The 14,666-nt window shown below is 32.7% G+C and overlaps 1 protein-coding gene across 1 annotated transcript; it reads left to right on the forward strand.

The window, feature by feature from the left end:
• Nucleotides 1-39: 39 nt before the first annotated feature.
• LOC119835688 lies at nucleotides 40-11,667 on the forward strand. Its single transcript, XM_038360662.1, has 20 exons — nucleotides 40-349; nucleotides 2,106-2,257; nucleotides 3,202-3,388; nucleotides 3,905-4,150; nucleotides 4,240-4,368; nucleotides 4,436-4,565; nucleotides 4,796-4,935; nucleotides 5,163-5,317; nucleotides 5,620-5,804; nucleotides 5,967-6,130; nucleotides 6,412-6,637; nucleotides 7,492-7,603; nucleotides 8,244-8,360; nucleotides 8,681-8,792; nucleotides 9,494-9,609; nucleotides 10,084-10,191; nucleotides 10,401-10,531; nucleotides 10,622-10,682; nucleotides 10,932-11,159; nucleotides 11,584-11,667. Exons 1-20 carry the CDS (start codon nucleotides 40-42, stop codon nucleotides 11,665-11,667), a joined length of 3,093 nt encoding a protein of 1,030 aa, XP_038216590.1.
• The last annotated feature ends 2,999 nt before the right edge of the window (nucleotides 11,668-14,666 follow it).

Consider the following 14,666-nt stretch of genomic DNA (forward strand, 5'->3'; position numbering starts at 1 on the left):
TCATAAATAAAACAATCTATTAACGAGAAAGCGACAAGTATGGATAAAAAGAAATCCGCATTTACTACACCGAAGCAAGCCAAGACAATATCTAAATTCGATAAATCTAAAAAAGCTAAAGGCGATTGTTTAGATTCTAAGAGCTCATCGCATACGCAATTTTTCGCAAAAGAAGAACATGGAGATAAATTTAAAAAAATAACCAAAGATGAATATTTCGATATATCTGAATCTATTTCTGGATCATCCGATACATTTCTTTGCGTTCATGGTCCTGAAGGTAAATTGTATACTGAGGAAGGTCTTCTTAAGAGAAATCTTCTCAAGGAGTTAGATCCGATACCATTAGGTAAGCATACAGTATCCACTTTACGTAATGCATTTAGATTTTTATTACCCGAAAAAATTATTTCGAAGGAGTATACATTTAGTTACCTACGAACAGTTAAAGACGTGTGAACTATATAATAAATAGAAAGTAAACACTACTAAAATGATTGATACTGTTCCTTCTATTGCATTGGAAATTAAACTTTCCCTCACCCACATACCCTTTAATTCTACCGTCATATTTTTAATACGATTTCTCGCGTGCCACTATCTTGACCCGCAAACCTTTCCATTGTTTGAAGTTTATAATAGTTTCAATGGTTGTAACGTCCATGAAACTATTTACCAGCACCAATAGCAATTTGTCATCATGGCCATTAAGACAGGGTGCTAGTTATATAGGTTCTTTTCTTAATGTTAAAAAAATTATCAAAATCTTGTATCTATATTTTATAAATATTAAAATAGTCGGGAGAGTTTCACTAGTCACAGGTTTTTGTTTTGTTGGATTTTTCCGCTTAGATTAGGATATGATCTGTAAAAAATTTTAATAATTAAAAAGAAAAGTCTGAATGAGCGAGGCCGACGCGAGCAGCAATATTGTTTCTGAAGCAAAAATTTCAAGTAATATTTATTGTTTTATTGTTATATATATTTCTAAATAATTTACTTAAAATCAACTGAGTATGATTCTCATAAGTTCCATAAGTTTTAAAATCAACATCGCTTTGATCACTATCTGGGCGGGCGATGTGGATAATTTAGGTCACATACTTTATCTCATAATAGGAGTCAGCTTACTATTAGCAGTCATATACAAAAGCTTCCGCCGAATCAAATCGGATACGGTCGCGTGTGCCCATAGAGATATGTTTCTTGTCGTCTGCAGTGTAAGAACAAGACGTGCATATATACCAGTCTGCTACTGATTTCACAACAACCTCCAAAGGCACTATAGTACCAATATCAGCAGATCCCAGATCATCATTTTCTCTATCATGCCAAATATCAATGAAATTTGAAGCTGACTTTTTGATTGTATGTCTTGTAATATAATTCTCGCCGACGATCGAATTTATTATTATTTAGATTTTAAGGTTTGGGGAAATTTAGGTGAACAGAAAATGATAGGCTACTCTCATGGTGGGTAAACATCTCATTCTAAATGGAATTTCCTTTCATTACGCGGGTGCAAACGCGGGAGGATAGCCTGTAAAAATAATAAAATATATTGCAGAAATCCACTATCACTCCTCCCATCTATCCTCTCATTTGCCTAAGCTATATTTTCAATGCACCGTTAGCATTTTCCAAGAACACTAAGTTTAAAAGAAAAATTATTATATAGGTCAGCATTCATAAATTTAACGTCGCTAGCCTAACGCTTGAAGGCCAACTGCGGCATTTTATTTACGTTTGTTGAGGGTTTAAAGGCCGGGAGAGCGTGTAATAATTCTTATTTATAATTTAAATGCTCATAACCCATATCGCCGGCAACTGATACCGAAATATTGGTGCAATATGCTTACATGCCTCGTAATATTATTTCTCTTAAGGTTTCTGGATAATCTTTTATTAACTTTAAGAAGTTGGGTGGAACGCATTGAAAACCAAATAAGCATAACTTTTAGTTTTATTCATTTAAAGTGTTGCAAGTGACGGAACGTTATCCATGATGTTCTGAAGCCAGTCATAGTTATTGTAATTATACGAAGTGCTTTTTGTTGAACACATCACATAAATTGTTCATCGCAAAAGAAGTATTATGTTCTCAGATAGAAATTGGAACGACAAATGTCCGCCGGCAAAGGGTTGGGATATGGTACGGATGCCAGAGTTCATGGTTTTGGATCCGGTGGTCGACGAACAGATAGAACGATTAGAAGCTCATTTACGTGATTTTGCAAGGACCACCAGTGGTGGATTTGTATCCTTTTGAAAATGGCTAGAATGTTAATTAATATTGATTAATAATAAGTAATTTTTCCATTTCATAGTTGAAATACTTTTACGTAGTACTAGGTTATTAAACTATGTGCTCTTTTTGTTCAATATCTTCCAATGATTTTAATTTTCATATCAAGTAATTACTTTAAAGCTTGGGAGAACAAAATGCAAAAATAAGTGTATACATTTTATTGTGGGAGTCGAGCACGCTTCGGCACGAATTGGGCCAGCTCGCACCGGGGAAGTACCACACCCCCACAGAAAACCGGCGTGAAATAATAGCTTGCTATTGTGTTTCGTACGGTGAGTGGGGGAGCCGGAGGCCCATATCCTTTTCCTCACCCTTCCCAGTCCTTTCCTTTATTCCTCTCATCAATCCTTTCCTAATCCTACCAATTAAAGTCGGCAATCCATTTGTAGAGGCGAAAGGTCTGCAATTGACCTTACGCCTCTCCAAATGTTCATGGGCGGTGGTAGCGCTTACCATCAGGCGACCAGCTCCATTGCCGACTATGACATAAAAAAAAAAAAAAAAAAAATACAAAATCCAAAACAAGATGGCTTAAAAATTAAGGCGTGTACACAATAAAATTACTTAAGAGCAAACGGAATATTTTAACCGGGCGACTTTACAAAACCACACGCATTATATCGTAGATACGTAGTACCTCCATGTATTGCATAGATTAAAAAAAGTCGATATTCACAATATACTGTCACTGAATTTCAATTATTATGTATGCGGATGTCACATGATATACCATAGCTTTTATGGTTACATGTGTGCATGGATTATATTGTTTAGAAACCATAGCCCGAAATTTTGAAAAGTCCTATCGTAAATTCCCTACAAATTAATATAATATAATAGCTATTGATCTCTGCGCCTTTACTTACAATAATTTTAGTAACAATCATATGCAGTTAATTGACAGCCTGAATAGCGTTTGCTTGATATTGGATTTTTTAATCACTAACCTGCCACAGAAGCCACAACTAAGAGAGGGGCTTGCTTTGTTATTGCGAAATGTGGAAAGGCCAATCCTCTTGCTAGTCGCTTCTGATGTTATAAAATATTTTGATGCATTGCAAAACTACTTTGGATTTTTAGGTATTACGGTTTTATGATTATTTTTTTTCATATAGTTCTTAAGGTAGAGGAAAAAGAAATTAAATCTATATGTGGGTCGATCATTAGCCTGAGTTTCCTTTTGAGGTATAGGTAAATAAGAAATATAAATTTGTTTTTCATAAGATATTTATCAACAAAATTAAAAAGATCGATATTGAAGAACACGGCAGAAGCATTCACAAGTAATATGTGAGTGAAATTATTTAGGTAACCACATTCGTAAATATTAATCTTAATAGCTTATTTTTTAAACGCAATTAGGTACGTTCTTTTCCCTAACAATAGTGCATAAATTTAACCATTCAGCTAACGTATGCATTTATCGTTAACGGTCTTATGGGACAGTATTCACCTTGTCACTAATAGTGATTATGGTGTACCTTAATGCCTTTACCCACATTTTATAACTAACTCTCTGAACTCTGAATTGCTGTAGTATTGTTAAGTTTACATTGTGTAGAGTTTCTGTTTTTAAATATCTCCTTTCTCTTTTAGGCTACCTTCTAATGCAAATGCAGGATGACGATTTATTTGATTTGGTATCGAAAGGAGTGCTCTGGCAATTATCAGCACCGGATTCTCTGCGAGGGCACGGGGCTGCTCAGATCCGTCATACGTTGTCTGCTGCAGGACCATTTCTTTATGAGACAATAATTAGAATGCTAGCTATCTCTACTTCTCATAGATTTCCAACGTTTCTACAACTAGCTCTTCTACTTGCCTGCGATTCTGTGGATAACTGTAAGCATGTATTGAATTGATATATCAATCAACTACCTACTCATACGTATTTCCGGACTGTTATATAATGTTAGAATTCTGAGTTCCAGGTATGATAATGATGAGAGAGAACATAATTGAAAACATTTTCTATCGCTTCAATCCTTACTTCCCAGAAAGAGCCTTGCCTGATTATGACATAAACCCCTTGAATCCACAGGATATTAACGTAAAACTTGGTATGCTTCCAATAACACCTGTGATTTTTCCATAAGTACTTATTTAATGGGTTTCACTTGATTTAAGGTGATAGCACCGTACATATGTCGAATACGCTATCCTTACTCCTCATTCTTTTGAAGACTACGTTAGATTTTTTGAATAGAAATCCTAAGCAACGGCTATTGTTACCATGCCCTGACAGCTATGCTCAAAAGTGAGTATACATTTTGCACAGTAAAATAAAAATATCAATATCATATACACCACTCCCAGTATTTAATGAAAATTACCCTATATACCGGCAATATATATTTGAGAGAACAACTGAAACGTTAGTCTGAACCTATTGAAGTTTATGCCGGAAGCACTTTAAATAGAACTTACATTCGACTTCTAAAAATTTCCATCGATCTGTGTAAATTAGTGGTTCTTATTACATCGCAGGTGTTTCGTCTGGGCATTCCGTTACGAGTGCAGGGCCCGGGAGCACAGGCACGAGAGAATCACGCTCACTGTCATCGCTACTGCTCTGTTTAAATGCTTCAGAGAAAGATTAACGGCCTGCTCTTCGCTGATAATGCTTGGTATATTACTATTGTGTATTGTCTCTCTCTTTCTGTCTTTCCTGTTTATTTAAATTATTGTTTACACTGGGTATCTATTATTGTTTATTTGCTCCAGGGAGAGTGAAACGCCTAAGATTTTCTTTAAATTATCTTCCTATATAGATCAGTTACCTACTCACTTCAAGTCTTTACCTGTGTTGGTGTGTAAATTACAATACCCACACTTTACCGTCTTTTTGTTTTAGATGTTATGTCTTTGGCCGTATTGACAGAGGTTCCACCAAGGCGAGATTGGACACGTACAGTCAACTTTAACACTAGCCAATTAGATGTACAGTTCAAAAAAATACTAATTTTTTTCTCTGTTGACTTGATAAAATATTACCCTTACAATAAATTTGTAAGTTAATATACAGTGTGTGTATAATATAGTATCTTAAGCGACTCTCTCTAGATCGATCTTCTATTTTGTATACTTTAAATTATGTGCAATTATATAGTCTAAACATGTATAGATATAGTAGTGAAAAGCTAAGCCATTTTATTTGAAAATAATTTAGGGGGCCAAGGGCCTTGGCTACGTAACCTGATAAATCGAGAAACAAATCAACGTTTACTTGTATATGTCTATCAAGATTTTTTTAGATCACTAATATCAATTTTCTTTGCTTTAGCTTTTATTTATACTTTCAAATACTCTAGATGATCGAATCCCAGTACTGGCTGTTGGGTTTAATGTATATGATAGATCCGGGACTTTCTTGCTTAAGAGCAAAATGGTCCACAGCTCTTTTTAGCGAACTTCGTAAAACCGCTCTTCAAGCCCTCGTTTGTACAATCCCTCTGATGCCGGCCAAAGTTATAAGACGATACGGGTTAATTATGAGGTAATTCAGTATAATAATTATACATGTTTCATGTTTCAAACAAATATTAGGTATAATAACCAAAATAATATTGAACTGGTTCATAAATATTTAATAATTATGTACGTACATACTAAAAAAGGTGTTGATATGAAACACTCAAATGGCAATTTTGCTTTTTAGAATAATGTGGTACGTTGAATGGTATTCAGAAAACCCCTATGAATTATCTGTGTTGTACTGGTGTTTAAGAGTGCTGCAAGTATCGATCCATCACAGGAACTTTGATACAAGATTAGAGTCAATTCAAGATTTATTTGATACGCATGGAATTATAATTTTAATGCGTTAGTATAAAATACAAAACGTTTTATTATGTCACGTACAATTATAAATAATTTTTAATATATGCTTAAGTAATAAATATCATCTTAGTAATTCGTTATTCGATATCTTGTTGCCTTATCTAATTGCTTTAGCTATCAATGTTAAATTATATTTTAAATATACTACTTACTACTTAGTTAAATAAAATGGCCTATATTTGTTTTAAAATCACATGTAACGAACCTAAGTCGTAGGTACATATTAATTTAACTTTCACGCTAACCCAGAGAATATTTTGCAGATTTGTGTTATACTCTACTTGATCAAAAATCACCACCAGTGGAGAAAAGTCAGGCTATAATAGCATTATGTCTTCGCCTGCTAACAAGTGCTGTGGAGTTGAACGCTAAAATAAGTTGTTGCGTGTACCCTGATATAAAATGGCCCATAACTATCGGAAAACTGGCCAGAAAAATGCTCAATGACATATTGTTTGCTTTGGATAAGCATTTAATTATAAATGAAAAGTAATTTATTCGAACTATTATTAGTTGGCTTCTAGTATGACTTCTCCAACACCTTATCGACGAATAAATTTTCTTAATCTTTTCTTCTTTATATATTTTTAGTCAGCATAAAATAGCATAATGATAACAATTTAATTAACTTCAATTGAGGAGATAAAAAGCTTCCTACAAAAGTATGAAGAGCGCCAATAGACTGTGTCGTCAAAACTTTGTAATAGTTTGAATAATAAGTTTTACACAGCAATAACTATAGAAAAGTTTTTGTGAAGTACTAGGAACGAATGACCTAGGTAGAAGTACAGTTTCGATGCAGTTATTGATCGAGGAGTGTGGGGCCACGAGCGTGGGGTGGAATGTGTGGGATGAGGAGGAGTCACATTTTCAACACATCTTATTGATTTATGATGTTCGCGTACATTTTATTAATATTTATGTTACTATATAGATTTATGCATTAAATTAATAGTAGAATAAATTTGTGTACTGACTTACACACAATTGTGTACACAGTACGACGAGTAGGATTATACAATAAGTTTTTGAATGTTGTCATTTAATAGTTTAAAACAAAAATTAATAAATAGTTATAGTTGAGTTGTTTATAAAAAATCTCACATTACCGTGACCCACTAATAGATTGATATATTTATTATAAAATAAATTAAGTCTTCTTCCCACGTTTACACTAACACTTACTTGAGTATAGAGTTGCACTAAGTCTACCAAGATCGCATAAATATAAAGGGCTTATAACATGCAGTTTTTATTTTAGTTTCTTTAAGACATATTACTTATACATATTATATGCAAATGCATAATATAAATCTTTAAAATTGGATTTATTACTTTTTCAGATGGATGATAGCGTTATTAAATTTTATATGGGAAGGAATAGTTTGGAAAAAGGAATACAGAGAATTTTTTGTGCTGCAAAATGGAGTTTATAAACTTCTCGATCTTATGACAGTTAGTACCTACTATAGAGTCGTTGTTCCGTCGTAATATTATTTAACGGTTTAAGGGTCACTTTAAACTAAGAACTCTTTTATCTTTTGTAAAATACCTCATAAACATTATGAAGTTGATACAAAAAGTTCGGGTTTGAAAATCTATTTGAAAAGGAACGCATTTTATATGTTTCAACTTTCAACACAATATGTCAAGGCGAATGGATCCGTTACATTGAAATAATTTCATCAAACAATCGTCTCAAGAGTCACTTGGTTATTAAAGCATTGTCAAAGCTTAATACTTAGTGTGTATTGCGGATATGGCGATATCCGTTATATCTGACAAACTACCAGCATCCCTTTTGAAAAATCTATGTATAATTCAACTATACCTAATGTTTGATATTAAAGTACTTTACAAATTGAGAATTTTCCAGACGATACTGGATCTATTTGGGATCTTATTTTTGTCTCGGCACCATCTGAAGATCGAACTACTTTAGCAAGCTACTCTTTCCTACTGTGCCCAGTTTAGTCCTTCAATTTGTTTATCTCAAATAAATTTTATGGCATACTTAAAATTTTTCAAAGAGATGATAGATTCAGCAGATTCGGTATGTTATTATACATTTTAATTTTCTTAAATATTTTGATAGTTGACAAGAGCACCCATTCAGTGTATTGCTATGGCTATCATATGTGATATTGCAAGGAGTGGAGAAGCTGTGGGTCAGCTTATCACATGGAGGGCTAATATTGGTGCCTCTAACACAGTAAGCATACATTTGAATTGATTTTCTTTCGATTGAGTTAAATTATATTTCATTACATGTATCTATATTGTAGTTGATGGGTATTTAAAAAATAATATTTATTATTCCGCATTATAACTATGTCATGTCGTGTTGACAAAGTACCTATACAGTTGTGTCAATATCGACTTGAAAATTATTTGAATGTATATCCCAAAGTGTCGGGCCTGCGAACAATTACATCTATCAACATTCTCAAATTCAATATTTAAAAATTGAGATGCTGAAAAGATTTGAAAGGAAGTTGTAAAGAAAATTAATGAGCTTTCAATTAAATATAGTATCCCAATGTTGTGAAACGAGGGTCGACGATCGCTACACTGCTCGCGGCTATTTTTCGCGACGAATGCTTGGCGACCGGCGTTCGCCTTAACGAATATGGGGTTTTAGAAGGTAATTTATGAGATTTTGTGTCGTTCGTTACTAGTGTTACACATAAATGCAATAGTATGTTTATTTGTTCAATGGTTGGTTCATCTCTCTCTCATATCTCAAAGAAACCACGGTTTGATTGTTTGATTTAATGAAAGAGTTAGGAAGCTTGAGAGTGAACCGACAATTATCACTTATTTAATGCGATGAAGCATCTCATACTCATGGCAATACTCTGTGACTGCGAGGAAGAAGCAATTTTTGTGTATTAAACAGTACTTACCTGCTCCTGGAGACCATACTGTAACTTTCTCTTCTTGACAAGCATTCAAAGTTATAATTATTGAATTAAAGATTCTTAATAATTTTCTTCATTTTAAACACATTTTATACATTTAATTACTATCAGCAATAGATTACACATGTTTTTATGAATGTAATATGATGTGAATGAATTTACATTTATTTGACTAACGCTTTCGGACCTGCATTTTATATATTCTTTCTTTATATTTAGTCAATGCATGCTTATTTACCTTGATGTAGTAAATAGATATAGGCACGATGTACAATTTTATTAAACTACCTACTGTGCAACTTATCTACTGCCTGTTTACTATTTCAACAACAAACTAGTCATGTAAAAAATATAATTGTTGCGTTCTTTATTCATACTCTAATATAACTACAATTTTTTGCAACCACACTTACTCAATTTTCAGATTTCGAATATCCACTTTTGTCTACGACTCTAAGAAATATGTTAGAGGATCATTTGGGCAACGATTCTTCGGTTTGCTACACTGCAGTCGATATGGCAGGGTCAAGGATGTCCAAGGTAATTTCCCTATCTACACTTATTATAAACAGAAAACTTTTGTATATTTGTACGTGTTCACGCAAAAAGCACTGGACCGATTTAAAAAAAAAATCATCCACCATTAGAAAGCTGCAACTTCACTGAGTCACAAAGAATATATATGAACCACAAGCAAAGCCGGCGCGAACAGCTAGTAATCTATAAATTGTGTTACAATCTCGGCTAGAATTAAAAGCATCTTTTGCCTGTATTCTTTAGAGATACTGAGGTACTTCCTATAATTATACAATGTTCAATTTCAATACAATGTTCTAATAAGCATTGCTTAATGGATAATTTGAATTAATTGAATTAATTGTTTACGGGTGCCGTGGCGTTTAATTATTCCAAAAGAGTTTTTTTTCATAGACATTGTTTAACCTAACTACCTACACAAAACCTGGCGATTAAAGTATTATCGCAGATAGCTCAGCGTTATTTATTCTGTTTAAGGCCTACGCTTTACTACAATTACTTTCTGAAGACTTAGCGTATAAAGTAAATATCGCAGATGAAGCCTACAATCTGTACAAAAACATTAAATTGACACCTGAAGATGAGGTGAGGTTGATTATAATTATTTTATACTTCACAAGAAACTTAGTTTTTAATAAACATAAAGTAGGGAAGATATTTTATTTTATTATCTAAGTACTACTACAGTTTGTAATGGATATTTTCAAAAACTGCATACCAAACCCATCTAGAAAATTCTAGTAGAAGTATAATATATCATTCCTACGTAATTCAATATTATGCTTATTTCCCAGGCAATACTTGTGTTGTGCTCACACTATTTGACCATTAAATTGAATGAATGTTGGTACGAAACAAAGGTTCGAAGTCAGGGATACCTGCCGCACGACGAAAGTATCTTGAGCGAGTTTTTACACACTTGCAAGTAATTATTTTTAATATTATGATGATCTAATGTTATTTATTGATGTTATTTTAATAGTATGATCTTTTGTCATTTCGTGTTAATTTTTAGGGGTTGGATTAAAGAAATAAAGCAGATGCAACAAGATGTCATTGAAAAAGACAGAAAAAAGGCAAGACACATTTTACTGAATAATATACACTACATAGAATAAAACAAAGTCGCTTTCTCTGTCCCTATGTATGCTTTAAATCCTTAAAACTACTCAATGGGTTTTTAAGGGCTTTTTTTTAATAGATAGAGAGGAAGGTACATGTATAATAATATCTATTAAACAACTCCGAATTAACGCGTGCGAGGCCGCGAGCAAAAGCTGGTAAAACATAAAACATAAGTTTATTTACATAATAATTGTATGCAGGAACAAGAAGACGAAAGTTCTCTATACGCATTCCTGGGGCGCGTGCGTTTGAACATAGCTCTGGAGGCGCTGCGCGAGGTGCGGTGCGTGGCGCGCTCGGCGGACCGCGCGCAGATGACGCACGCGATGATACACGACGCGGTGCGAGCGCATCACCGCCGGTACACCGCTGCGAAGTCACTGCAAACCGTCGTGTTGAGGACCTATGGACCTTCGTTAGACGATCAGGTTTCGATTTTCTGCTAAAGTACTTTCATTGGACGAAATGGCATTATATTTGTTGGGTATAGGAATAAAAAGAAATAAAACTTTTCTATAAATAATATCTACAATATCTCTATTCTAAAAAAAAAAGAGCCATATCACTTTTTTTTTATACAAAACAAATATAATCACGCCAATCTGTAAAACCAAGGATATATCAAATAAAACATAAATAAATAAAATACAGTCGAACTGAGAACGGTTGATGCGTTTTTGGGAACGTCGGTAAATAAATGCAAATATTACATGAATAATATCTCATATTTGTCAAAATCCAGATGTTTTTTAATGTTGTCTAAGTTTTAAGGTAAGGAAATTAATTAAACCCTGGAAACACACACACACACGAAGATGTTGTTATTATTATACATATTTTTTGTAATTTCAGAATATAACTGGACAATACGTAAAGGTATACAGTATCTACCCCAAGAACAAGCCAAGGCCCAAAGAAGATTATTCTTCAGCTTGAAGTATAAATAGACATATATTTAATGAACATGTCTATTAAAAGTATTACGTAAATAAATTAGTTGCTTATTATATAAAACCTATGTTTATTATTGGTACGCACAACAGAATAATTATGGTGGAATGGTTTATGGTTATGGTCGAAAATCGCCCGTAACAATAAATAACTAAATACTAACAAAAAATAGCCATGAAGTAATTACATATATATGTATATACTTATCCCTCGCTCATTAAAGCTGCGCTCCAACCGAGGCGAACCCTCGCGGTGGCGCGAGGCCCTGCACTTATCTACTTTTCTTCATGCAAACCTTGTCCTAATAATCAAAAACAGAAAAACAGAAAAAAAAAAATCAGTTGGTGGGAAATTTTGTACGTACACGATTGAGATGATTGATGATTTTGTATAGAAGGTTAAGAAGTAAACGTTACGCTTACTGTTGAGACTTACTACTCACAACTACATTTTTCCTTTTAATGGGTATTGTAAGGTTAGTAACAGCACAATATTGTCCTACGAACAAAAATTGCTATGCCAACTTGAGACTTGATGATGATAAGATATTTGCTTAACAAAAGTTAAAAAAAATATCATTTTAAAACGCAAAATATATTTATATATCATAGGATACAGAACCTACTGAATATAAACTAAGCTTAAATATTTAATCAATACATTTTAGCAAACAAACATAATTAAACATAGGTACTTACATCATAATTTGTAAGAAATATAAAAATTGTTACAATAGCATTTATAAATAGCATCATACCTTTGTATGTGTAATGCAAGATAAATAATTTTATTGTGTAATATTTGTAAAATGCAATAATGTAATTGTAGAAACCAAAAAGTATAAACAAAGATTGCTTCACGTTTTTGCTTACAATGTTTTGGATCCGATTGTAACAACAGAATACAAATAAAAAACAAGAAAACGATATTCAAAAAATAGGTAAAATACCCTTAGCTTAGCGCAGAGCGAAAAAGAGAAACTATAACTTATAAATACGCTTGCCAGTTTTATTTGTTGTTACATCATGTATCGATGCAGTTATAGCTAGGAACTAATGGTTCGATAAATGCAGTTCGTCGATCGGAGCATTTTTCAGTTATACAAAATATAATGTCTGTCGTGTTTGTAAAAAAAATATAAATGTAAGTACTACTAAACACTTGGTTAACATATGAATATGGCAGAAAGTTAGTAAAAATATTCATTAGCATTTTGAATGCAAGCCGAACGTACGAACTGTGATATATAATTAAATGGTATATAATGGTTTTTTCAGTAACGAAGCCTCCGTAAGTTTGTACATAATCCAGCAGAGGTTACATAATTTGTGAATAAATATAAACAAAAACAATGATGAAAGAAAGAACGTAAAATTATTTACACAACAAAACGAAATCACCGATGAGTACATGTGATAATGGGGTATTTACAAACTATTTAGAGAACTGTCCGAGTATATATTTTTGAGCTTATACTTCTGAAAACATTTAAAAATATTATACTTTCATAACATTTTTCAACATTGTTAGTAACATCAACATATTTTCTTATTTACATACCATTTAAGGTAATATATGATATGATTGAGTCAATATCGAGAGTTATAATATTCCGATAACGGAAAAAATATTGCTGTTATTACGCATACAAGAATAGACATATTTCATATATAAACTAGAAACGTATATGTGTACTAAATAACCAAGTTAAACAGTGATCAGTTTAAAGTTTGCTTATTTTTGTTGACAGTGTCATATTTAAGGTCGAAGTCCGATAACTCGTATCACCCGTTTCTGATCGCAATGCTACCTTGACACGTGTTCAATTGTCATTTGACATTTATTGTTATTTATGTACTTTGTACACTGTCTAAGTTTGGCACGAAACCAATTCATAGCGTGATTTTATTTAACTAGTCAGCCTTAAATATAATTTTCTGTTACACTGACATCATCTATACTAAAAGACTTTTTTTGTTGAAGGCGCTAATCGCAGTAATTACTGGACCGATATCAAATAATTATTTCACTGAGTGACATAGGCTGCATGTATCACAGGCCGGGACAGACCGCTAGTAGTATATATTTCTGATAATACGATACATCAAACATTCATTATTCCTATATTATGTATCGTTATAATGCAATCGTCATACTATTATATTTCTAACATGCAATAAACAAATCGATATCTACAAAAGAAAGGCTATATAGAACAGTTGCAACATGAAAAAAATAAAACAAAATTATTCTTCAGGGGCCCAAGTCTACTATATTAATAAAATGACACATAAAGATTCAATTGAACTCTATTACAATTAAATTTGCATTGTTAAAATATTCGTATTCTGCAAAAATTAAATTGCACAGTATCGCACATTGTAATGGTGTCAATGAGACAATTCTCCGTTCTGCCAACGAAATATCCCATGATATGCGTGTCCCATGGCTATTTTGAACTATTATAAATATAAGGCTCTTTATTATATATATAAGGCTATCAAGTCTGTCAAACCATTCTTCGATTATGACACAATTAAAGCATTCGTTAAGTGACTTGGGCCCTATGATAATAAAAAATATTTAAAAACTGGTTAAATATACATGTAATAGATACGTAGGCCTAGTTTTTAGAATTAAGTATTTACTAACGATAGTAAGAAAGAAGCACTAGATAGAAAAATACGCATAACCATATCTACTAAATTCGTTATTACTATTAACGCACATATTTGACAATTGGCCTTTTCACTAGACTTTAAAATTTGACTAGTAACATGATTTCAATAACTTACTAAGATATAAGCAGGATAACAACTAACATTATATTAAACGTAACCAATTTTAGAAGTCATAGTGTAAATTTAGTTTTTATTTTGCAAAACTTACATTCATTATTGGCACTTTTCGAAAACAAAGCTTCTAGATACACTTCTAGAATAAGGCACTGAAATAATAATCGCTAACGTAATAAAAAATCTACA

Source organism: Zerene cesonia, chromosome Z (genome assembly GCF_012273895.1).
Source record: "Zerene cesonia ecotype Mississippi chromosome Z, Zerene_cesonia_1.1, whole genome shotgun sequence".
NCBI lineage: Eukaryota > Metazoa > Arthropoda > Insecta > Lepidoptera > Pieridae > Zerene > Zerene cesonia.

Bases quoted from the DNA above. Each gene is read 5' to 3' on its own strand.
- LOC119835688 (XM_038360662.1), top strand. From the start codon at position 40: ATGGATAAAAAGAAATCCGCATTTACTACACCGAAGCAAGCCAAGACA. The intron at 3,389-3,904 runs GTATTACGGTTT...TTTCTCTTTTAG, and splicing joins AAACTACTTTGGATTTTTAG to GCTACCTTCTAATGCAAATG. The intron at 6,638-7,491 runs GTAATTTATTCG...TTACTTTTTCAG, and splicing joins CATTTAATTATAAATGAAAA to ATGGATGATAGCGTTATTAA.